The 26,499-nt window shown below is 38.2% G+C and overlaps 1 protein-coding gene across 1 annotated transcript in view; it reads right to left on the bottom strand.

Moving 5' to 3' along the window:
* LOC102237391 (protein sidekick-1) overlaps nt 1-26,499 on the bottom strand; it is a 487,074-nt gene that overhangs the window by 63,155 nt on the left and 397,420 nt on the right. Inside the window, exons 16-21 of the mRNA XM_023333436.1 lie at nt 21,984-22,124; nt 17,335-17,516; nt 13,336-13,451; nt 8,942-9,137; nt 5,318-5,416; nt 2,805-2,996 (exon numbers count right to left, since the gene is read on the bottom strand). Coding sequence (XP_023189204.1) covers nt 2,805-2,996; nt 5,318-5,416; nt 8,942-9,137; nt 13,336-13,451; nt 17,335-17,516; nt 21,984-22,124 — 926 coding nt within the window. The remainder of the gene's footprint in view (nt 1-2,804; nt 2,997-5,317; nt 5,417-8,941; nt 9,138-13,335; nt 13,452-17,334; nt 17,517-21,983; nt 22,125-26,499) is intronic.

The following is a 26,499-nucleotide window of genomic DNA, read 5'->3' on the forward strand; positions in this document are numbered from 1 at the left end:
AAACACAATTAAGCAACACCTGCTATCCCCAGTAGGAAAATAGTAAACACCTGAACGTCAAGCTTCAGGGTATCAATAACAGGAGGAGAGAATAATTGGACACAGATTTAGCTAGCAATACAGAAAAAATGTGACAATAGCCTCACTGATGTAACACACGCTTGTTCAGCTGATAAAAAAACATCGACTGCACATTGAATAGCTGTTTCTGTCACATTAAAACCGAAAGCTGCTCTGAGGCTGGGGCAGAACAACAACAGCAACATGGGAACAATTATTTCCTCCACACTGTGCTTTTTATAACCGAGAATAAATCGGACAGCAACAATAAGCTCTTTCATATGCACAATTCAGCCACAGCTAAATATTCATATAAATGGTTTTTAGATGTCAGACTTTCAATTGGCACACATAATTTACAGCAAGTCCCCTGAACAGACATCTGACAGCTGCTGAATGAAATTGGCATTAGTCATGCAAGTGCAATGTACAACAACAGTTTTTAAAATTTAGAGCTAATCAATCAAACACTTGACAGCTTGCTTCTGTCAATAAAACTGAAAAATACAATCTACTCTGCACTCAGCAGCCCAAGTTAAACACAACAAAGAGAGCAGAAGCACTTTTCTGTGATGCATTTGATTAACACTTGTGGTTTGAAGATTTACGGTAATCCAATGATTTAGTCTGAAGTGCCATCATTGTTGAACATGACATTAACACATCTGTAACGGCCATTTCTAAAATCAAATGTCTCTAAGGCTTAAAAACTATCAGGTGGATTTTACACTTTAACAGAAAGTTGTAAAGTGACTCAGTTATTGCTTGATTTAGTCTGAATTCAACTGTTTTAGTCAAATACCCACATAGTCATCATAAGCTTGAATGTAATGTTCTAAATTTTATTTTAGTGATACTTTTGAACCACTTCTTTTTCAGAGTGGACTGATTATTCACCTGCACCTGCAATATGTTTTGTTGGAATTCCCAACGAATTTCAAACTTGAATCATTAGGCCCTAAATGTCCAAGAAAATTTGGTAAAAGGTCCAGGATCACAAAGTTTCAAGTCTTGAATTGAAAACTGTTCAAGTCCAGTGTTGCTACCAGGGATGGAGTGCAGAATGGTCTTCCAAGACCAAGACCGAGACTGAATGTTTTCGGAAGAAATTTTGGCAAATATTTCAGGACATTACACCACAAAATGCAAAAATTAATGAAAAAATTGTTAATTACTCAATCATATAGGGTTTTTTATATACCAGTGGCAGTGGCAATTAAAGCGAAATAAGCTAGGTTTATAGTTGACACACTGAACTTGGCACCATTCCTTTTAAAATTTTTTAGTACAAAAACTTTGAGGGCTGCTAAATGCCCCCTACCATCAGGCTTATTAGGTGTTCTGGGGGAAAACCTGTTACTATTCCTAAAAAAAACATCATGGACATATCCGTAAATTATTAAATGTTTTATTATTATCAGTCCATTCAGGCAAGCAAAGTGCCTCACAAATGAAATTCCCAAAGCCGTTAGTGATAGTAGAATCTGTGGTTTACAAATATCATAAAGCAAACAAGGACTACACAGGAACAACAGACTACAAAAGCCAAGTGTAAATATGTTTTCTTACATGGATTATGACCATAAAGACATCCAAAATACTGAGGTTAATACTTAAAATAGATCATTTCAAGCCCAAACCAAATATAGCCTTCATGTCTACGCTAAGTGTCTGTAAACTTCTGACCTGAGCACCATTTGTGTGAACCACTAGAGAATCCTCCCCAACCTCCAAATGTCACCACTCTACTCCAAATGCATTCAGGGAACTTGTAAAGGTTATAATCTGAAAATGTTGATATCAGCTGCCTGCCTTAGATGAATGACAACATTTTCCGAACTCCATGAATTCATGAATAAGTAAACTAGAGTGGAATCTATGTTTGGTGGATTGCTCCCATCTCTCTCTGATCATTCTATAGTTCTTTTTCCTAATCTTCCATCCTTCATCCTTCTCTCTCTCTCTTTCTTTTGCTTTCATGAATTAATCAATAACCTCTGAATCTAAGAACTGTCTGTATCCATCTTGCTTTCACTTTTTCTGCTTTTACTCATAAATTAGTCATTAGATAATATTGGGACAAAATTCCTGCTTGCATGAGGACCGGCTTTTTCCCCCCCATCCATTCTTTGCCACTGCCACACAGTCCATTTGTCAGAGACTTTGGTCTTCTCTTCTAAGAAAATTGCATTTACTTGCATTTTCCGTCTGGGCATCCCCTCGCTCTCTTCCAACCTTCTTCTGATTGTCTCATGCCCTGCCCAGTTAATTGCTGCATCTTTTGTCTGCAGTTAAATCAGCTCTAATGATGACTGCAACTTGGGCAGTCACATGAACTTGTCATGCCCACAAAAGCAACCTTGCACACAGTACACAAACAGTAAAATGACTAGAACTGAGTTGCAGTAAATGGCAGACTTTTTTGTCTGAGTGAGAATGTGAAAGCGTGTGTCGGCAGTGTGGGCGATGATTCATGGAGGCACAGAAACAGCCACTTATCAGCCTGAAGAATGGCAACGGCTTCATGAGAGCTCATCACTCATATTTACTTTGCCACGCAAGCACACACACACACACACACACACACACACACACACACACACACACACACACACACACACACACACACACACACAACTACACACACACACGCACGCACACACACACACCACAAGAATACTGACTCTAACATCCACTTTCACAGGCTCGCACATCTTTGCTTGTTGCTTGTTTATTTACTGCACCTGGTGGGACGCCGGTGGACACGGTGGAAGACGTGACCACGCCCTGTCCTGCACCCGTCAGTGCTGCTACCTGAATGGTGTAGGCAGTGGTGGAGGTGAGGTCTGTCAGCTGGTACTCCAGGGTGGAGTTGGACAAGGAGCGCTCCAATCGGCTTGACCTCACACTAGGCACCTCCCACCATAGCATGTAACCTGTCAGGGGGGTTGGGAAGCAGGCTGGGTTAATAAACATGCATAAAAACATGTGGTGTCATGTACAGACAAAAATATCAACATATGGAGTTCCCGGAAGCTTTTTTATTAACAAATACAAAACTGTGTGGCATAAATTTGTATTTAGCTAACAAGTCACTGCAATTCCAGTTGCAAGCATTTTGGTCTATGTATCAGCTTTGCATATGAAGACAGACCCTGCCTCTGCCTCTTTCTGAGGGCTATGTTGTCCTGAGCTGTCTCTCTATGCTGCTATGCTGTTAGGTTGTTGGAGTACAAACTGGATATTTTTTCACATTTTCTTCTTCTATCACTCTCCAATTTGCATTATTTGCTGATAATTCAGCTGTTATCTTTATGTTTAGGTGGAATGTTCATGTTGTTAGGATAAGGTTTTATAACCTAATCCTGCATTTAACTTCCCCACATCTTTATTCCTGTCTTATCTGCTTTGTTGCTTGGTCTCCATGATGCTGTTAGTTTACTACTGTTCTCTAAGAAAACTATGAGGCTCACATACAACAGCTGAATTTATACTGAGATTAAATGAAGTACAGGAGTTGACTTCTGAGTATAGTTGCTTGCACTGGATTTGATTTAGGGATTTCAGAGTAAAGGGGGCTGAATGTACATTCACAGCTGGTTTTTTTGTTTTAAAAAATCTGATAGTCCAGTGGGCTTGGTTTAATTGGGACTAAAATTGCAACATATGCTACATTTTCAGCTGCTGTGGTTCGCATTCACACTGTTCTGTGTCAAACGATCCAAATCCTTTGAAAAACCTGTCTACTCCCCTCACCATCTGTAACACTGCACTAAGAACTACTGAAGGAAATGAACCAAAGACTGCAACTCCCTTCAAAATGTAAGCACAAATGGAGTGGTGTCAGAGTTTAGTGGTTGTAAGATTTCTCTTTTGTCTTTGGTAAAAGACCACATGCTGTAGTTTGCTTCCAGCTTTTGAAGCGTCTGTGGTCCGCTTGGCGTTCACATATGCATTCAAACTGCACTAGAGTTCACTTCAAACAAATCAATACCTTGGTTTGTAGGTGGACCAAAATGAGATTTTTTTGGTCCAGTTTAGAGTTTGATTACACATTCACACCTCCCCAAACGAAGCAAAAATTCTAGTTAAACAAACTAGAGTTCAATTAATGTGGACCGAACAGGGCTGCTGGGAATGCACCTTATTTTCATTTGTAAAAAACATACTTTTTCCTTCCACTTTGTAATTCTGCACTACTTTGATTTGTTGTCACATAAAATACCAATATAATGCACTGATATATACAGTTATAACGTGATGAAACACTATAAAGTTGAAGGTGTATGACCGCTTTTGTGAGGCGCTGTGCAATGAGAGGATTAGAGCCAAGCAGGAGGAGGGAGTGTGGGAGGAATAAGTAGAACCAAAATTCCTGTCTGTCCCTTTGCATCTTTACAGTCATGTATCACACTCCACCACACTCAAATGTGTGTGTGATGAGGCCACTTGTGTGGAAAGCCCTAAGGAGAGCAACCGGTCCCTCATCTATCTGTGGGCTTACTAGGTTCTGGATGAAAAACAGGTTGAGGAGAAAAGAGTAAATGTGCAAGGTGACCTTGATTGAATGCACACTTTCCCATTTGTCTGAGTGTGGAAGCTGACTGTAAAACCTCTGCTGGGGTGAATGTTGGCCACTACGCCAAAACCAGCACATATATGCGCTCTTAACACACATAATTAATTCCCAGCATCTTGTTGTGCTTCTCAGCATCATCATCTGACAGACCCACGGAGAAGCAGAGGAAAAATAAATGAGGGGGCTCTTCTGCTCAGTGATGTGCCGCACAAACAACACCCTGGGTGTTGAGACGTGTGAGATGACGGCATGTTTGCAATAATGTGGAAAGACAAACTGCAGAGGGAAGGGATTAGCTGATGATGAATCAGTTGTAAACAAACATAATGTCAGTGATAAAGGGGGGTCTTTGGATGTGAAAGAATATGGAGGAAACTCTTAACATTACAGGGTTGAAGAGGGGCCTTTACAATCCTGCTTCAATTAGAGATTTTCACGACCGTACATTTCCACCTCAGAAAAATATGTTTTAATTGGAAAAAATTGTCCATATTCTTTCCTTCTATTGCACATATTAATTTCCTGTGGGAACAGACAGTCACAACTTACTGAACCGTGTCTCATGATAGAGTGGTAAATAATATACTGGAATAAAAGTTCTCTGATTATGGAGGGGGATGTGGAGGCAGATAGAACATATGATTGGTGATTATACACTGCCAAGATGTTATGCTCTACCAGTGATGATGCCATTCTTGTCCTGTGGCTCAGCCCAGCTGACTCGAAGGGATGTGTCGAGGATCTCAGTGAAGCTCAGGTAGCGAACACATCCAGGTGCTGAAAAAAGAAACAAAAAACACATTCAATTCTTGCAAATCATTACATCAACCAATAAACCCATCTATTAGCTGTGCACTTCTCAACTCTGGTTTTTTGGGACAGTGTCAAGAAGAAATCGTTAGACGCATTAGAAGTCATGTTTGCAGTTGGACACAAGCCATACATTAAGCATGGAAAAAGGTAAACTAAATGAAACTTATATTTAAAAAGTTAGATGTGGCAGAAGATTTACACCCTGAATCCACCATCCTCATGATGAAACATGGTGATGACAGCATCATGGTGTGGGAACGTTTTTCTAAGGCAGGGCAGATTTTACAGATCCACTTAACAAATAAAAAAATTCCATTTATTTCACTAACTGTATCACTAAGTGAAATACATTATATTGATTAATTACACAGATGATTGACAGAACGTTAATTATATTGATTTTCCACTTAACGGCAAATGAAAACATAACATTGAAAATTGGAATATTACATATGACTGTGATGAGGTTCTATTATGACTTGGACAAACAAAAATGACTGGCCAAGGCCAGAAATCACTTCAGTGAAATTTATTATGCTTTTCTTCAGGTGAACAAAGAGGAGATGTACAGAATATATACAAAGGACGTCCAAGGCAAGTTAAAAACATACAAACAGCAGTACCTTCAGTGAAAGAGTCCATCACCTTCAGTGGGACTTGCCAGGAGTCTAACCACAGACTGACTTCCCTGTGGTGAGGAGCCCTGGTTTATAGCCACCGGCTCCGCCCACAAGCAAAAAAAAACTAAACAATTCTAACTCAAATAAACTTTTAAAGTATACAAAGTAATAATAATAAATAATAATATTGAGGAAAAAGAGGAAAAATATATATAAATAAACTTGTGATCAGAAATACAATACTCAATTTAATGGAAAACGCTCTGATGACATCACTACGTCATCATGCGACTCCCTTCCGGCAAGCCATAATCCGGAAACAGCCCTGCTTGAACATAGAACCGGGAAAATGTTTGAAGCTGAAAATAACAGGTTAGGATGGATATGACAACTGAAGCAGGAACACCCGTGTGCACCCACCATGAGCTGCGCCAGTTTGAGCTGCAACAAAGAATAATTTAGCGGTTGAGATCAAAGCATATTGAATTATGAAATGTTAGAATGGTCCATTCAGAATCTCTGTGGCAAAGCTTGGAAATTGATGTTCATAAACACTATCCATCTAGTCTGCCTCGGCATGAGATATTTTACAAATTTGAATAGGCAAAAAATAAATAAGAAGAATTTAAACCAGCTCCCTATTCGTTCCTCCTAATCCTTGTTAAATATTACTTAGTTTTGGCCAATCACCTAAAATCAATCCCAAAATTAGGATTTATTATTGACGTTTGTGGTTTTAATATGACAAAATATTAAAATGTCTAAGGGCTAAAAAGACATTTGTAAAGTAGCGTAGGCTTCATTCACATTCCCATCACATCTGCATTGACCAGCAAACCCCTAACAGCCATGTATGCATGTTATCCAGTCATTTCTCATTTCATCCATAGCTCTCTAACCCCTCTCCCTGCAGAGCGATTAAGCTATTCATCTGAGACATTCAATAACACTCTCACACAATCACAATCACATGCGTGCACACATGCAAAAAGCTATCATCAAGCAGAATTACACCCACCGTTAACCCTGCAACACGCCTAGCAACCAATCAATACCAGTCCACCACTGTGTTTGCGTGTGGGGGTGGAGATGGGTGTGTGCGTGTGTGTATATGCTTGGCTTCTAATATCCTTTTCCCACTCAATAATTGCTGGTTGCTAATAATTGCTTGTCTGTCTGCCTAAAGGCTATTGTGTTTATTTGATGGTGTGACTGTGTGTGTGCTCTTGTAACTGGGAGTGGCAGCTATTATGTTTATCCATGGAACAGTGGTCTATAAATACCAGTACGCATGAAGACATATGAATCAATTCCCCTTAAAAAGACACAGCAGATTGAACAGAGGTGGCGGGGAAACTAGGAATAAAAGAAATTTGACAAAAATACTGATGGGAGTGAAAGGAAAATAAGATCCTAAGAGATTAGAAAAAGTGTTGGTGAATGTGGCTTGTAATGTACAGTATTGTGGACACAGGTGGGTATTACACTTAACAGCTGGGTTCAGAAACAAGCAGGTACTTAGTTTTATTCTAATCAGCGGGTGAGGCAGATATGTTTTATCTGCTTTATTCTCCAAAGCTTACCTGATTAGGATTACTTTTTTTTTAAAGATTTGCTAAATGTTGGAATAATTACATTTTTTTCTTCAAATTTAGAAATTTACATACATTCCTCTAGCATCTGAATTACCTTTGGACAAATATGTTTCCTGGAATTTTGGCCTACTCCTCCTGACAGAACTGGTGGAACTGTTCTGAGTCTGATTTGTAGGCCTTCACACTTTCCCTTCTCTGTTCACAATGTTCTGTAGGACTGAGATCTTTGTGATGGCTTTACGCTTTGTGAACCTTTAACTTCCTGATTCATGTCTTGAGATGTTGCTTCAATCTATCTAAATAATGTTCTTTCTTCATGATGTTACTGATTTTGTGCAGCAATGTCTCATGAAGCAAAGCAGTCACACAATATGACACTGCCATGCTAGTACTTTCCATTTGGCATGGTGTTTTTAGACGTGCAAGATGGCCATTAAGGCTGAACAGTTCAATTTTAGTTTCATCAGACGACAAGTTATGTATTCACAAATTAAAGTATTTCTCCCAGAGTGGATTTGCAAACTACCATGATCCTTTTTCTGCTACTTTTGGAGTAAAAACGTTTTCCTCTCTTAACCTCTCTGTTGTTAAGTGTCACTCTAGCCAGGTAATGTCTCAGTCAGTTCTATCTCCATTGGCAGTGTGTTCCTCACCATGTGGGTATGAATATGTTCAGGAATGTATGCGCCAGTCAACAGATGCAGTTTGCTACCAATGAAGTTGCTTGGGAGCAATACCCCCTTAGGTGGTTCCAAACGATTGGGAGCAACTGCACAGGGTTTACAAATGGAGGTGAATCTGGCCGGCGCTTAAAGCCATGCCAGTGGAAAAGGGCTTAAGTGACATTGCAGAACATGTCAGTACTGAACCCCTCCCTTTGAACATGACACCAGTCAGTGTTTTCAGTCTTGTTCTCCTACAATACTCTACACTTTGGTTGATTTATTCAGTGTACTTGAGGTGTTGCCCTAATGTTGCCCATCCTTGTGGACCTTCATTTAACTCCGATGTTAGCAGCTAATAGTGCAAAGCATCTTGGTCTATCCAAACTTCTGACGTCTAAGAGAATACTAACAACTTATTAAACAAAATTTCATTCTGGGACTTAGAAAACAGAAATAATTTTACTAATCTGAACTGAAACAGGAAAGAATGAACCTTATTTAATGTCAGACAATAATAAAAAAATATGTCTTCATAGATTGTGCATATTCTATTAGGATATTGAAATATACAGTTTTCAGCTGTACACTGCATGTGCGACTGACACTTACTGTCCTCGTGTGTCTGCAGAAGGGTGGGTGCGCTGCAGGGGCCGTCTCCAGGTGTGGTGAAGCAGAGAGTGGAACCGTAGTACCAGGTGAACTTCCTGAGACCGCTGACTAATCCTGTGTGCCGGGAGCTAGGGTAGTCAGGAGTGATGGTTACCACTCTCACCTCCTCAGGAGATTGTTCCGGCCAGACCAGGAGCTGTGGTAATTTAGGAAAATAACAGCAGGTGACACAAACAATAACTAATACATCTTATCAGAATCCTGCAGCAGTAATTTATTCTCAATCTACATTTTTGTATTTGTCACGGGGACTTCGGGCCAGGGAATCATTTCTGGAATAACTCAAATTGCATTTTGTAAGCACACACATAATTGCGCCTCCACACAAGCTCTGGTGAATCTTCTTATATTAGTTTAAAAATAATAAACAGCAAAAACATTTCAGGTTCCCTTCCAAGAAAAGATATTTGAATTCTAATTATTTGCTTGTCGATTGTACCTCATAAGCATTGTCAGTCACAACAGCAACTAATAAGAAAAACTGTTTCTTAATATCCATCCAACTATAAACCTAATAAAAGATTTATTGTCTCTACAGTCAGTCTTGTTTTAGAATAAAAAACAGAACTCTTGTTGGAGTTTCTAACATTAGCTAACAACAAACTGTAAAATGCGAATGCTGTCAGGCTTTAATCGGTGATTACCCACAGGCAACATTAAGATGGGTCGTCAACATCTGAAGCTCCTTAGGAAAAGGTAACAAGCTAAAACCTGATGTCTTACTCACTGTTACACCGAGGTTAGTTTCAAGATGTCTGAAACACCTCTCTATAACCCCCACCATTCTTACTCTCTTACTCTTTCTTCTCTTCAGTCCAAATATCAGGCTTTCAAAAGTGTTTAACAGCCACAGTCAAGAGTGAGGAGATGATGCTTTTCCACATATTTAATCTTTGCCTTCGAATGTATGCTGAATTGCTCATAGTTGTTTTGGAAATGTGTTAACCAGAGGGAGCTGGTCCATACGGGGTGCTGGGGAGCTACCCTCCCAGATATAGAGGGGGAAAAAAATCTAAAAATTATCTATAGACATTATTTAAAAAAAAAAAAAAAAGATCTCTAGACACTTTCCTTAATAGTGTGTGCCTAAATGTTCTCTGATTTATTTCCACATTTCCACCAATTGACAAAACAAATGAGAAATATTATTTTGTTTCAATATCATGAGATCTTATACATCAAGATCTTGATACCTAGTAGAAATATTACACAGTTATCAGACTCAAGACTTGGAAATAGGAGGAACAGGAAGGCTAAATAATAAACACCATGATCAGAACATTAATATGCTGGAACACACAGAATTTGAACAGTTACTTTAAAGTAACCGGATTATTCAAATTAAACCAGAATTACACATGAATAATTATTATTTTCGTAGATCTGTTTATTACCATGATTTGGAGGCAACAGATGTCCACCTACAAAACTTCACCATCAGACCCTTCCTCCCCAGAAACGTGGAGTGATCATTGCTTGATGAACAATATGGCTCAGATATTGTTCTTCAATAGAACAGCTCTTTCTTCTTTATGCCTCCACTTAGCTTCTTCCTCAAAAACCACAGACAAATCTCTCAAATCTTGGCTTAAATCGTTCACACTTTCTCTGCTTCTGTGGACTTAACCTTAGATTGACCTGGTTTTTAACCCAGTACAGAAACACTCTGCATTTATAGTAATCTGTGAGAAATATTTATTATTAAAAGCTTTTGTGTACACAGAATGAAAGTACAATAGCTTTTAGATAATGTAAGTGGTTTTATCGTGTCAGTGACACTTTCATTGAAATATATTTAATTGGATGTGAATCTGATTGTATGATTGTATTGAATTGATTTTTTTCTCCATAAAAGTCAGATCTGTCGCTCAATTTAATTTAATTGGCACTATGAAAATAAACCAAATTGACGTGAATAGAAAATGTGGCACCAGTGAATTAACTAAAAAGACAATTATGACTGTAGAATTGCCCCACATGGGAGAATGTACATCTAGATTTCTCTCTCATGAGGTTTTATTCAATCTTTAAATGTATTGGAAATACATTTGGAGGGGCTGGTGTAGATTGGTTATAGGTGAAGGTCAACAGTGAGCCTTGTGCTTACATCTGTAGACAACTGGTGAAACACGTGGTTTGTTCAGTGAAGAAAAACTAAAACTTGCCACAGTAAGAATTCACATGCATAATTAAAATTAAATTAGCAGATCAAGATATTTATATCTGTCATTTAAACAAAGCTACAGTAGAAGTCTGCTGAAGGATTCAAGCAAATCTACATCCCCTGGGTTCAAACTGTTACTGATCTACTTTGCAGTGCAAACTTCTCCAAAAAGGAAATAGATAAATCTCATAGCAAAAGAGCCAGTGATACCCAGAGATATCTGAGTGGCTGCTCTTCCCACTGCCTGCAGGGTACACCGCAGCACCAATGCTGTCATGGTAAAATAAGGTCCTCTATTATGATTTCCTTTCTGCACAGTGTAGTTTGGGTACTTTGAAAAAAAGTGCTGATTTGATATCCTCAGGCACCTTGTGTTATTCCACATTCAAAGGATGCTGAGAGGATTTAGGTCTTTCCTTGATATAGTCATGTGAGGATCTTTGGCTGGGCAGAATTCGAGACCCAAAGATCGCTAAAGAGCATGAACAGTAGCGTAAAGTGCTCATAGCAGACTGGGTGATAGATAGACAGACAGACTGAAAGATTTATGATAGGTAGGTAAGTAGGTAGTAAATGTTATTAGCTCTGCACTGAGTAAAGTCACTTCCAAGGGCATGCAAGTAGAAAAGAGGAAACTTGTGAGAGGAGTCTTTGGTTCTTGGCGACGAGTTTACAGCTATGTTATTAACTGTATTGTATATAGTCAATGATGTGTGGGGGAGATTAAATGAGATGAGGTTTTGCTTCATTTTCACTTTTAATTAATATTATTATCTACTGCCCTTTCAACAAGATGCACACACATGCACGCCCCCGTGCACCCTACACACACACACTGAAAAGCTTCATGAATTTGCAGTGGTGGATCTGATTTTCCAGAGACATCTAACAGAAAGCATCATGAAAAGGGATAGAAAACCATATAGTATTTATTAAGGCAGAGAGACAACAATATCCTCTCCGTAAAACAGAGACCCCCACACATACTTGCAGTGACGTGCAGTGAGAATGTGATGCGTTCTTTTTGTCATGTTAATCAGTTCCTTGGAGGGGTATGGTGCCACAATGCAACCCCAACTAAATTCAATTCTAAAACTGACACATGAGGATCACTCACACAATTCATCCCTTGCACTCATTGTGCTTCCTGTTCTGCTTCCTAAAAATGATCTCTATCTCTCCTCTAAAGCGCTCATTATTTCTTCCTGGAACTGACCCCAGACTGAGCTTGGCTGAGCGGATGAGTAAACAACAGCCCAGCGGTCCTAGGAAAATAACCATTGTGTAATAACTCCTGGATAATGTATTTTTGTTCCAAACATTGACCTACATAAACACACTCACAGATCACCCATTTTACAACAATGTTCTGTTCTTTTGAACTTTGAAAAAATATCTTTACTTAGGAGCATCAACCACGATAAATGACCTAATAAATAATTGATATTGAAATACTTATAATAGCACTGGTTGTTTTAGATCTGGAAACTCAAGAGTCTCAAACTGTGGTCCAAGTCCCACTGCTGGTAACTGAGATGCTTTCATCTGCCAGGTAAAAGTGAAGTACACTCACTATGGGAAGATAAACTTAGAATTAGTGCTCAGTTTATCTAATAAGCACAGAGAAGAAAATAGCAGAGTGAACCCTAATCCTCGTTGAAAAACCAGTGAGGTTTGTTAACTGCTCTGTTCAGATATCAGACATATGGTTACCAAATCAAGCCTACAACAATGTCTTTCTCCACATTTGTCAAATACAACATTTAATTGTGAGCAAAAATGAAACCAACAGACATTAAAATACTCTTATTCCAGTAATCATTGCTGTGTTTTAAACCTATAGAATCCATGTTGAATTTTACAAGCTACAAATTGCAAAAACTCCAACTTGTAGCTTTGACCAACTTAAATCACAATTCTGACAAAAAAAAAATGGAACAGACAAATAAGCAACATTCCAGCCAGCAACACTTTAGCAATTTTAAACTGATTCGTTTTTAGGGGAAAAAAAAAGTGTAAATTGTACGTGTATTTTATAAATGTATTTTTTAGGGAAAAATTCTATCACTGCAAAATTCTAAAATCTGAATTGTACTGTTTTAGGAAACACCTTACAAGAGGAAAGTAAACATATGGAGGGATGTTACAGTAACACATATTCAGGGCTTACCTTGTAACCCTGGTTGATACCATTAATGAACTGCTGAGGTGGAGGGTTCCATGTGAAACGGATGGTGGTTGAATTAACAGCTACAACTTCCACTTCCTGTGGAGGTGCTGTGGGAACTGAACACAGGTACACAGACAAAATAAGTAGTTCAATAACAGGAAGTGAAAATGTAAGTGAAGAGGTAAAAAAATAAAAAACTCCATTGGATTTCTCAACAAAGCATAGTTGTAAATATTTCCTACAGCTCCATTGTTCAACATTTTATGTCCTGTTCAGATCTTTTTCTAATTAAAAATATCTGCTTATACTGCAGAATCTAAATGTCAGACCAACTCATCTGTGCTAAGCTGCAAGATGACCTAATTTCTCCAAATAATGACATCCAATATGTTGCAATTTGCATTTATGTATTTTGCATATTATTGCCTATGAAATGACTTAATAATGATGTATTACAAACTGGGTTTAAACAATGATAGGTCCAGAAGCCAGTTAGCTCCTCTCACATTAATCAGTTCGACCTCACAACACACAGCACCATTTATTGATTAAAGCAGATTGAATCTCATGAAAATTTGACATTTTATCCATATTAATATCTTAACTTGCAACAGGCACTCCAGTGACTGAGTACCACACTTGCATCTTTTATCTGAAACAATTCTTCTATCAGACATCACATGTACTTCTTTTATTCAACATTGTTTTAAATGTGTTAAAATCTGAGATGTCAACATGACTAACCTTGCTTGGGTTTAGGTATTATTTGATTTCATTTGATTATTTAATTTTGATAAATATGACACACTGCTTTGTAAAAGTATGCATGTCCTTTAAACTTTTCCACATTTTCATACATGTATCCACAAACCTGACTGTGTTTTCTTGGTATTTTATGAAATAGACCGACACAGAAGAGTGGACAGTTGTGTACAAAAATAAATAAGTAAATTATTAAAATTAATAATAATTTAAAGTAAAGCATGTATTTGTACTCAGTCTCCTTTGCTCTGATACTCTTCAATAAAATCTATCAAAAGCAACTGCCTTCAGAACTCACCTAAGTAAATGGAGGCAACCTGTACTGCTGTTCTGTGGAGGCCTCAGAGATTTGTTAAAGAACAACCAGCATCTTTGAAGATCCACGAACACAGCAGAAAGGTTAAAGTTCATTCTGTAATCTAAGGAAGAGCTGCTGAGATCCATAGCTCAGGTGGGAGAATCTGACGGCAGGGTAACTGCGGCAGGGTAACAGATCTGAGCTCTGCACTGCTCAGATCTGGCCTTTATGTAAGAAAAGGCTCTTAAGAAGAGTGGCTAAAAGAAAAGGAAAAGGAAACTTTTTGACTCAGATCAGTCCTAACGATGAAGCAGGGTGGGGTGGTGGCAGCATCATGTCATGATGCTTTTTCAGTTTGGACCGGGAACCCAGTCAGCGTTGACAGAAAGCTGGATGGAGCTAAGTACAGAGCAATCATGTAGGTATACCAGTTAGAGCAGGGATGCCAAACTCCAGTCCTCAAGGGCCACTGTCCTGCAGTTTTTAGATGTGCCACAGATAAAAAACACTGGAATGAAATGGCTTAATTACCTCCTTTTTGTGTAGATAAGTTCTCCAGAGCCTTGCTAATGACCTAATAATTCTATTCAGGTGTGGTGTAACAGAGGCACATCTAAAAGTTTCAGGGCAGTGGCCCTGAAACTGGAGTTTGACACCTGTGAGTCAGAGGCTGGGAAATATATGAGAAAGAGGCAAAATTCACCTGAAAACACACATCCAGAGGTCCAACATAAAGGTTTACATCAAAGCATATTCATGTGTTAAAATGGCTCAGTCTAAGTCCAGACCTAAATCCAGAAATCCAAAACCTGTGCCAAGAGTTGAAAACTGATGCTTAACAAATATTCTTCATCTAATATGACTGAGTGAGTTATTTTACAAAGAAGAATAAGACCTAGTTCTGTAGATGTGCATAACTGGTTGTATCTGTAGTAGCAGTGAGAGGCTCTAATGACTTTAGGGGGCCTGATTATAAAAGTCAGAACACTGTCCAGATATTATTTCATAAAAGATAAAACCCTTTGAAAACCATGTACTGTATCATTTTTCTCCCAATTGAAAATAATTCAGTATTTTTTTCTGCTCGTTTAGTAGATTGTATTGTTGTTTTTTTGTTGTTGTTTTCTTAATGTATGTTACAGACAATAAGACTCAAGAGATTTTTTCCTGTATAAATAAAGGATTCTAATAACATACATCACATGACATCACAATAAAAATGTCAAGGCCAAAGCTAGAATTTGTAACATTAAAGCAATGCTCTTAAACTACAGCAGAACAGAAAACACTGCAGTCAGTATAATCTATTAATGAAGAAGATTCAAAATACAAGTATTTCACTATCCTTCTGCTGTATAAACATCTAACTGCGGGTCTGTGGTGGCTCTGTGAAACCTGCCAGAGCAGCTATTCAGTGGCAGAGAAAGAGAATCCATCATGAACGACTATTAAACCCAGAGAGAGGGAGAGAGGAGTGACCATTAATCGTGTGTCTGTATGTGAGTTTGTGGGCATGTCATAGTGATTACATGCTAACGGGTTTATACTGCAATTCTAAAGCCTGGCTGTGGCATGATGGGAATGCCCTTTAAATCAGATTTTTTTAACTAAAGTGGCTATATGACACTGGCATATATAAAGAAAACACACAAACAGATTCTTCGGGTTGGAACGATATTCAAAAAGCTTCTGCAATAGTGAGAGACAGGAGAAACGACAGGAAGAGTAAGAGGACAGAGAGGCAGACAGGAGATTAATTGATATTAAAGATGTTCTCTCAGTCTCTGCCATGCTGACCCTCCTCCTGGGGAGTGGCTCTTTGCCCCTCGCAGCTCACAGCTCCAGATAAAACACTAAACTATGCCCTTCGGGGTAATCTTAGTATGCGTCGACTCCTGAGGCTGCTTGTGAGAAAGCAGGAGAAAAGTAATGTTATCAGAATTTAACACAGACTTCAACCATATCCTCTCAGAGATAGTGAGAGGGAGGAAATGTCCAATCCATCACAGCTACTCCCATTGAAGCACATTAGAATAATTAATGAGTCTAACTCCCTTTCCTGAGTCTGTAAACCTGTCTCCAACTCTTGTAATGATGTCTTGTATGTTCACATGTGTGAGTGGATCCACTCATCTTTAATAATTATAATATACCATTGGAGTAAAAATCAGCAAGAGACAAGAACATATTGAAAGAAGATTAAACCTTAAAGCCATTTCTGCTCATCTTTCTTACTTTCATACTTATATTTCTTTCCTTGTTCACATTATTGATTTTTTTTATAGAGTTGAATGTGCATTCCTGGGAGCAGCCATGTTTCTTAAAATAAACACACTATTATCTGTCAGATTCTATATCTGTGGAGCTGTTGGAAAACTGTTTCCCCATCAGTTCCCTCCGTCCCGCCACGTCTCCTGCTGCTTGTTAGCCAGATGGAAGATGAACTGGAATCCCTTCAGCACATCCTGGGTTGCCCTTAGGGTCTCCTCCCAGTCGACTGAAAAGTGCTTTGGCTGCTAGGGGATGCCTCGGGGGCAACTTTAATATAACTCAGAACAGCATCAACTGGCTCTTCTCAAAGCTGAGTAATACTGAAAGCTTTTGAAGCTGCAGAGAAAGCCAGCATGTACTTGTCAGTCAACAGATCAGAACATTAAAAACAGGTGAGAAAAGAGGATCATGTCATCATTACATCATCTCTGTCTGTCAGTTCTGCTATTGCTACAACAGATGTGCAGCTCTTTGGAGTTCATCAAATGTACTTGAACCCACTGCATCTTATCTCAAGACATAGTGGTGCAGGACTAAAATTACTGCATGTCCTGGAATCCTGCTGAATAAATGTCTTTCTGTATGCAGCGATGATTGAAAATGTTCTGTATATTTGCTGTGAGAGGCATAAATGAGGAATAAAAATGTGCATGTGCGTCTCCACCGACCTCCCTGCAGCGTGTACTCTGTGACAGGCCGACTGTAGACACCCAGGCCGGCTCCTGTGTAGGCGGCCACCTGGATCTGGTACTGAGTCCAGATGATGAGGTCCTTCAGCAGACAGTAGTTAGTCTCTGGGCTGTTAATGTTCTTCTCTTGGTAGTCTCCCGGCAACCCAGCCAGACGGTACCTAAAGACACACATAAAAGCTTGTAAATGCATTGTAACAGAAGGATATTGAAATCCATTTTTATTCACGAACTGATCAGAAATATTCCTAAGCATTTCTTGTACGAGAGACATCACTGCCAAACGATGCTCCTGTAATAAAACACAGAACTGATCAGATAAGAATTGTTCCCTCTACAAAGCAAAACCTGAATCCCAAAGCCTTGTCTTTGAAGTCAACCAAGACACAAGAGCTCTGGAGAAAAAAAACACCAGTACTTTCAGTACGTTTTTAGTTTCAGGACAGGAGAGTTTCTTTAGGAAACATTGTGCATCACACAGTTAACCCAGAGCAGTTGTTTGTGCTCATATCTCAGCGTTTGCAGTTAGAAGGAATCATGAACACAAAATCCAAAATCAGTTTTGGAAGCTCAGCAATGCAAGACTCTAAACCCTGAAGTTGTTTTTACAAGAAATATATCTTGTGAAACTATATACTATGGTCTTGGAGTTACACCACAAACTTTCTCCTTTTCCTCTTCTTCTCCCTCCTTGTCAGTTGAAACAGTGTGAAGACTTCATATGGTATGAACCACCATAGCAAAAACATTCTGCATTTGCAATAGCTCACAGTTTCCTTCAGTAAACCAGCTTATGTGCAATGTGGAGGTGTGGGTGCTTCTCTCCTTCTGGGATCTCTCCTTTTATTGAATACGGACAGCAGCACATGCAAATCTCCATGTCCAGGGGGTCTGATCAAAGCACTGCACTGGTGTGATAATTGGGATTTGTTGAGTGTTTTTGTCACAGCCAGAGCAATGGTAGGTCACAATGCACTCTAATACTCATGTGCATTCGGGGGAATTTGAACTCACTATTGGTTAGTGTGTTTTTCACTGCAAAAGACTACTTACAGTCTGCAGAGCCTTTGCTAATTCTGGCTTTATAGTCTTTTTATGCCTTCATGACTTAAAAATCAATGTCAAGTGGAAAACAAACCAACAATCTGATTGAACTGATCATAAAAAGTAGAAAAGGACAAACATCCTGGAAGCAAAATGTTAAGAAATGAGCAGCGAGAGCCAGGAGGAGGGCACAGTGTAATTTTATACCAGTATTTATTATGCATATTTCTTCCTTTATTTTATAAATGGGTCTTTTCTGCACAGGTCAAGACCTTTTAAAGATCACTAAAGGCGATAAGTCTCTAATTTCCTTCCAAATAGTGAACCTTTGCTTTAGTATGTGATTTAAACACTCATTTAAAAGAATGGATGACCCACCGAGAGACAAGGGAAGTGCAATACTACTTCAGTATTGTTCATATCTGATAGAGCTGAATGGAGCAATAATCCCCATGTCAGCATTTTAATATGACACCTATTCTCTATAACAGGATGTTCCAACAATTTACTGGCTGCATCAGCCCTCAATCACACATACATATTGCACACACACACACACTGACAAATACAAATTCTGAGTATGCACTGGGGGCCGACATCAGTTCTCTGCGGAGGAGAGAAGATAACCTCTCTTCCTTCTATCTCCACCTGACACTTTGGAAGACGAAGAGGAGGCAGACGAGAAGGAGGAGGAGTAGGGCCAACAGAAAGGAGAGAGAAAATGGAGAAAATAGAAAAATAGGAAGAAAAGAGCGAGAAGCTGGCAGCTGACACAACCAGAAGAAAAGGGAATTCAAGAGGGGAGGAAAGAAGGAGGTGGAGGCTGTGTCCTACAAAGCTGAAATGATACAGCAGGGATGTCTGAGTGCGTATTGCTGTTTTTTAACTGATTTCTGAAGTGGAGCCAGTGAAGTAGAATAAAAACCTGATAACTTCAACTACAATTATATGCAAATGTGTGTTTGAGATAGCTGATGACAGTTTGATTACACGGACAGTGTGTCTTACTTTAGGTAGACATTACAGAAGAGGAGATCAGCCCAAGGACAGAAGAAACATTCTTAAAGAGCACTCGTCTCTGCATGTGAAAGTATGCAACCACGTGTAGTTTTAAAATCTCTACATTGTGCAGAGAGATTTCTATTCCAAATATATATCGATGTGCCGTTAGAGAGAATTTCACCACTGATCTGTGTATTTTGTATAAGTGTGCAAACATCTTTACTGGCTGATTATTAATATCCATCCATTTATCATCTACTATTTACTATACAAGTACAAATGTCAATAACAATACTACAATAAAAGTGGAATAATTTAATGGTTCCAAATGTTCTTTTTGCCTTTTTTTTCTCTTTTTCTTTAAAATATTTCAACATTAGTCATTTAACCAATTCGGAAAAAAAATCTCATAGTACCTTGAACAGCATTTCATAACTTGTTTCTTAATAAATAAGCCAGTATAGCTATTTCTTACTAAAAGTTGTTTTGGTTTTTTTTTTTTACATATTTGGTCAAAGTTTCACTATGTCCTCCGTGTATAACACGACACATTATAGACAGATAATGTGTGAAAATAATCAACCTCTTCTTGGCTCCTTGCAGTGCTCCTACTGCCATCTGCAGAACTATGCAACTCCCGGGCAGGAACAACAAATCAGAGCCTGGCGGAATATGTGAATCAATATGCTGTGTACCTGCTGTTCACTCCCCAGTAACTTCCAACACCATTTAAAATTTAAAAAGTTCCACTTTTATATTTCTGTCATTTTCCCAAAAGTTGTGGGCACCAAAACAGACACTTTGTGTTGTTCTTTATTGGTCAGTTTACTTGGCCTGGAAGTTCTGCCCGGTATGATTTTGACTTTAATGAAGACAGGAAAGGCCTGCAGTCATTTAGATTTTGTTCAGGGTTTTTCTCTGAGCTTCTGAATTAGTGATAAGTCTGCTCTGGTAATTATCTTTTACTAAATTATAAAGCTGAGGTGATGGTGTTTGGACCCAAGCCCAAAATGGTAGTTCAGTCCCTTTCTGTTCATGGTTTTAACCACACTCATGAAGCCAGATTGATTCTGATCTTGGTTTTTCTAAACATTTGAAGAACATTACTAAAACAGCACTTTTACAAATTAGGAATATTGCAAATATCAGTTAATTTATGTCATTAGCTGATGTGGAAACTCTTATTCATGCCTTTATCTCCTTCCATCTTGATTATGGTAATTCTTTATTTTCAGGTCTACCCCAAAGTTCTCTTCATCATCTTTAACTAACAGAAAACACTGCAGCTGGAGTTCTCATAAGACCCCATGAATATCAGCACATCACTCATGTTCTGTCCTCATTGCATTGGCTCCCTGTAACTTTAAGAAATTACTTTAATTTTTTTTTTAAAATCTCTGAATAGTTTTGCATCATCATATTTAACTGAGTTTCTTACCCCTTACATCCCTTCTGGTAAGCTCACATCCTTAAATCAGCTTCTACTTTCCACTCCCAGAGCTGGACGGGTGACAGAAGAAGTTTTCATGGTCAGGGCTCCTGATTAGTGGATTGATCTTCCTCTAAATATCAGAAAGGCCACTTCATTGTCTTCCTTAACATCATGGGTTAAAATTCACTTGGATAAGAAGGCTTTTAGTATGTGAATTATTATTATTATTATTATTATTATTATTATTATTATTATTATTATTATTATTATTATTATTATTATTATTATTATTATTATTATTATTATTATGTTTCTCTTGTCTGCTTTTCAATTTCTTGTGATTGGGGGATGATGTTTCTTTTTTAAGTTTTTTTTTTTTTTTGCATACTGTACTTAATTTTGTCAGAGAAGTTACAGTCGTTTATTCCACAAGTTTGTTTATTAACTGGCCTGAATGTGACTCATGAAGTTAAATAATGACAAGTTGTTATTTAACAATTAAATCATGACTTAAATAGGTGAGCAGTTATATTTTCACATAATGCTAGGATAATATGGATAGCTTTTCCCCTTAATTATTGCAATCATCATTTGAAAATGCTGCATGCATTTTGTATTCAATCAGGTTATCTATCTATCTATCTATCTATCTATCTATCTATCTATCTATCTATCTATCTATCTATCTATCTATCTATCTATCTATCTATCTATCTATCTATCTATCTATCTATCTATCTATCTATCTATCTATCTATCTATCTATCTATCTATCTATCTATCTATCTATCTATCTATCTATCTATCTATCCATCTATCCATCTATCCATCTATTTAAATTTACTGGTGATCTGAAACACTTAAGTTTCTGCTCTGTACAAATGAAACAAATGAATGAATGAATGCACTTGTTTAATCCCCCAAAAATTCAAAAATTTCAGAACAACATGCAAACTTCAGACATACTATATATATATATATATATATATATATATATATATATATATATATATGGTTGACTTTATTTTAACGTACTATGTGCTACGACTGATTGGTGTCAGGATAACAACATTCCCACATATTGTTTGTTTTCTTTCTTACTGGATTTACACCAGACCAAGATTACAGTGTTTGTTTGCCGATAGTTCACCTTAGGACATATCCTCGGAGGATACCGTTAAGCTCGGATTCTGGAGGAGGCTGCCACTGGACCATAATGGACTGGTTTGTGCGACCGCTGGCCACAATGTTATTAGGGGGAGCACTCGGCGCCTCTTCTCGAAGCATCATCCTAGGACAAACACAGAAACGAAGAAAGGAATAAAAACTGAGAAACAGACAGACAACATATTTGATTAGACTTATAATGAGTTTCTTTGGGATGTTACAGATAAAGACCAACTGTGGAATCATACAGCGACAGTCTATTCAGTAACAGGCTAAACAGTGGCTTCATCTTGTTTCTTTTTGCACAGACTGTTTACTGATATAAATCAGCAATAGACCACTGATAGGCAGAATTAAAATTATTTCTGAAGCTTAAACAACAACAGTTTGAATACATCAATAATTAAAAACATTATGACTACATACAGGCAAACTAATGCTTATTGTGACCTCATCATGGCAGCTGTTAGCAAGAAGAAAACTCACAACATCTAAGTTTAAATTCTGACCTTGATACAGAAATAAAGAGGATAACCACAAGGTCTCAGGATATGATAGAAGCCAAAACATGATGTGTAAATTATCTTCAGATCAGCTACTGCTGTAAAGTAGTTCTGGTCTGTAGGGGTCAGTATTTATTAAAGGAGTATTTTATATTTTCCAGGCACATAGTGCCATTTTATAATACAATCAAGTAACTATGTTACCTTCAGTTATTGTAAAAGTACTGTTTACATTAAACGTAAATTCAAATAAATTTGAATTTGCAACTTGACACTTGAATTGGGCTTTTCTTTCTTCAGGAACCTCCTATTCTTTCTAACACTCTGCTTTCAGGATGTCATCGCAACAATGTGTCCATTATGCATGGATCCATACATGCATATCACTTACATAGTGATTTTCAACCATCAAAGGGTTCTCAAAGATACTTTATGAGGACTGGAATGAAAAGTAGTTTCTATGATTAGCTTAGAAGACGCACAGTTCCACCAGGTGTTTGCTAATTGCTGCCACTAGGCACAGGGAGGAGTGCTTTATGAGGCGGACGTTTGGCCAGAAACTGCAGCTCCAAGGAGGAGCTTTGTGAGAGCAAGCATTTAGACAGCTCTGAATGGTTACCACAGGAAATCCAAATATTCTTCAAATAAAAGCAACACTCCAGGTATGATTTTCATGAGGAAATAACATTGTGACATGATAGAAAGCTTATAAAAGTCCATTTTTCATAATACTCGCCGTTTAAAAGCAGTCCAATAATGAAGCAGTGGTGAGTTGGATACAGGCTAATGGATGGCCAAGATTCACTGACACATGTGAGGAGCGTAGGCTGAGCTGTGTGCTTTAATATTATGTAACTTCATATCAATAGGTGCTGAGCACTGTCCACCATGGAAAGCACCAACAATGGGTGCATCAGTATCAGACCTGGACTACAGAGCACTAAAAGAAGTTAGCCTGGTTTGATGAATAACATTTTGTCTTACTTCGCTTGGATGACAGGTGTGTGTGCATCGTTTACTGGAACAAAGCTGCACAGCTGGCAGAACCCAAGACAGAAGGGAAGGTGTGATATGTTTTGCAATGTTCTGCTGGAAAACTTTGGGAGGTTACACCGCCTATAACAGCCTACCTAAATATTTCTGCACATTAAATATTCCCCTTTTTCCTGGGCACTGTTCTTCTGATATCTGTGGGATTTGTTTTATTATAGTTTGAGGGGTTGACTTGGTAAATCTAAATCCAATCGACTATCTGTGGGGATGTACTGGACAAACAAGTCAGATCCATGAAGTTCCCCCTTCACAGCTTATTGGACTTAAAGGATCTGCTGTTAACATCTCAGTGCCAGATACAACAGAATATCTTTTGGGTGTTTGTTAAGTATGAAATGGTAGAACAAACTGATCCAGATCCTTTGGTATCATTTAATCAGTGTGACGTAATGCTGTGCAACATAATTGTAATTGAATTGTAACATTTCAGTATTCTCAAGTCTATGTTTTAAAACAAGAAAACTTTTGAGCTCAAGGGAGGTGGATTTTATATTTTGGAAAATTTGACCTTATTCAACCTCAGCCCATAAGCTCCATTACAGTAGATGAGCAACACAATGTGACAGCATAAGATAGTTAAATCAACTCTAGTATAAAACGAGCAAAACCTTGTCTTTTTATTTTGAGAAAGGCAGCATGATCCCTCAGTGCTTTTGCTCGGCTTCTGTCTCTCTAAACTGTCTCCTCATTTTTTACGTTGACATTTTGAACTGCTTCTCAATTTTTTTTCCCACCCAATCTTCAAACTTCCACCTTTTATACAACATGTCCTTTGGCCTCAATTATTTCATGCTTCTATCTTTTACTCATCTCCTTCCCCCTTCTCTACCCTCAAACTTCACCCGTGATTAAAGCCCTGCAGCCTTCACATGACCAGTAAAGTGCACAGGCTGTGCTGGTCAGCCTCTGGCTTTGCTGTAAGCAGTTCAGCAAACATAATCAGAGCCATATGTGCAAACACGCACACACACACACACACACACAATCATACCGACACACATTTCTCCCTAGCTTAAGACTGTTACATCTGATGGTTGTTTCCCTTCCTTGGATTACGCCTTGCGGTTTACATTACCTTGTCCCTGAAACCCACTTGCTTCCCCTATGTGCTCCAGTTCCCCCCTGAATCATTCTCGTTAAGTTATCGAACCATTAGCTGCGATATGACTGCCTGTTTTTATGTGCCTGATTCTGTATGTGTCTATAAATGAGTATGTTGATCTATATGTGTGCGTGAAAGCAGGGGTGTGAAAGCTGCACAAGCAAGAAACTTGTGCAGGCGGATATATAGGTATATATACAGGCCAGTGGTTTTACAGCTGTGCTTTACTTCCATTAGGTTAGACACTGTCAGACACCAGGTGCTTCAGGCATACAAGCACATACTGGCTAATGGGCTTTGTGTGAACAAAATGGGTATAAAGATAGCTCTGTACAAATTGGGCATATATAATCCTCAATTGTACAGCCTCTTTTGACTGCAATTGATGATGCGGGTCAAACACATACATAGACTTATGCTACACAAACATATGAATGTCTTTACGCTAGAAGCAGAAACACAAATTCCTTTCTCTTTTGGGAAATACAAACCACAAAATGGCACATTTACAGTGACCGGCATAAATATCTACTAACAACTTTAATTTGGGAATAACATCTTCCAATGTTATTCCCATGCTTTGAACTTTTCCACCTGAATTTACAATTTGCAGAACCACTTTTTCAGAGAAACTAAATAACAAAACACGTATTTTTGCAGATATAAGTTGCTCCCTAACTTATATCTGCAAAAATGGCCAAATTTATTTGTGTGCAAATTGTAACATTTTGTGTACATTAGTTTAATTCTGCTATATTTGGCTGGAAACCTTCCTTGGGTTGAATGGTGCCTACTGCAGTTGAATTTTCCTGGTCATAGCGGTGCAGTTTGGTTGATGCCTATGTCACAGGCCTGCACTTGCATATTTTCTCTTCTATAATGGCCAGCTCTGACTGGGAGTCTCTTGCAGCCCCTACAGAGTTACTACAAGCCTCTTGGTTGCCACGCATAATAATAATCTATCTCCTTGTTCAGCCTGTAGAGTTAGGTCCACTTAAGTCTTGGTATGTTTGGAGTAGTGCCATTATCTTTACAACTTCAGATCATGGATTGAGCAGAGCTAAGATGTTCAAGGCTTGGGATATTGTTTTATAACCTAATTTTACTTTAAACTTCTCCATGTTTGCTCTTACCCTACTTGTGCATTATTGGGCTCAATGAGGTTGTTTACAGAAACTTACTAGATTTTATTTTGTAAAAAGAATTTGAAAACTACTAACAATTTTCCTAAAACTCAAAAAGTGCATTGAATTACCATTGTGATGGGATGAAATCTGAAAAGTTCAAAAGAAACAAACAGTGTTGAAAAGCAGAGAACCAGTAAATAGTTCAGTGTGTTCACCAAGATGATTCACTGGAAAATGAATATAATTAATCTGTTATTTCAAAAGTTGATGCTCTTCATCTCATCGTAAAGCCTTCACAGTCATGTTCAGCAACCAAACAACATAGTCCGTAACTTAACGCTGTGTGACACACTTTCTATGTCCCTTGTTATTAGGGAAAAGAGGACATTTCCTGCAGGAAGTGCTCATGTTCTCTGGTCTGTGAGGGAGAAATGTGTTAGAGTGAGTGTGCATGTGTCTCATTTCCTGTGCATAGGGATTTAAGAAAAGTTTCTATTTGTGTCATTCTCGATAGTTTAATGCCTGCTGGGTTATTTGCTAAATCCAAATATACCACAGTTTTTAAAGTTAATGGTGTTACTGGGATACGGCATCTCCTAGGATTCCTGCAAATTATCCATGTCAAAATGTCACAATTTCTAACTATTTTTTTTACAGTATATTTAAGAATAAGACATTTACCTAAAATTTCACAAATGATGAAAACTTCACAAT

Source organism: Xiphophorus maculatus, chromosome 5, assembly GCF_002775205.1.
Source record: "Xiphophorus maculatus strain JP 163 A chromosome 5, X_maculatus-5.0-male, whole genome shotgun sequence".
NCBI lineage: Eukaryota > Metazoa > Chordata > Actinopteri > Cyprinodontiformes > Poeciliidae > Xiphophorus > Xiphophorus maculatus.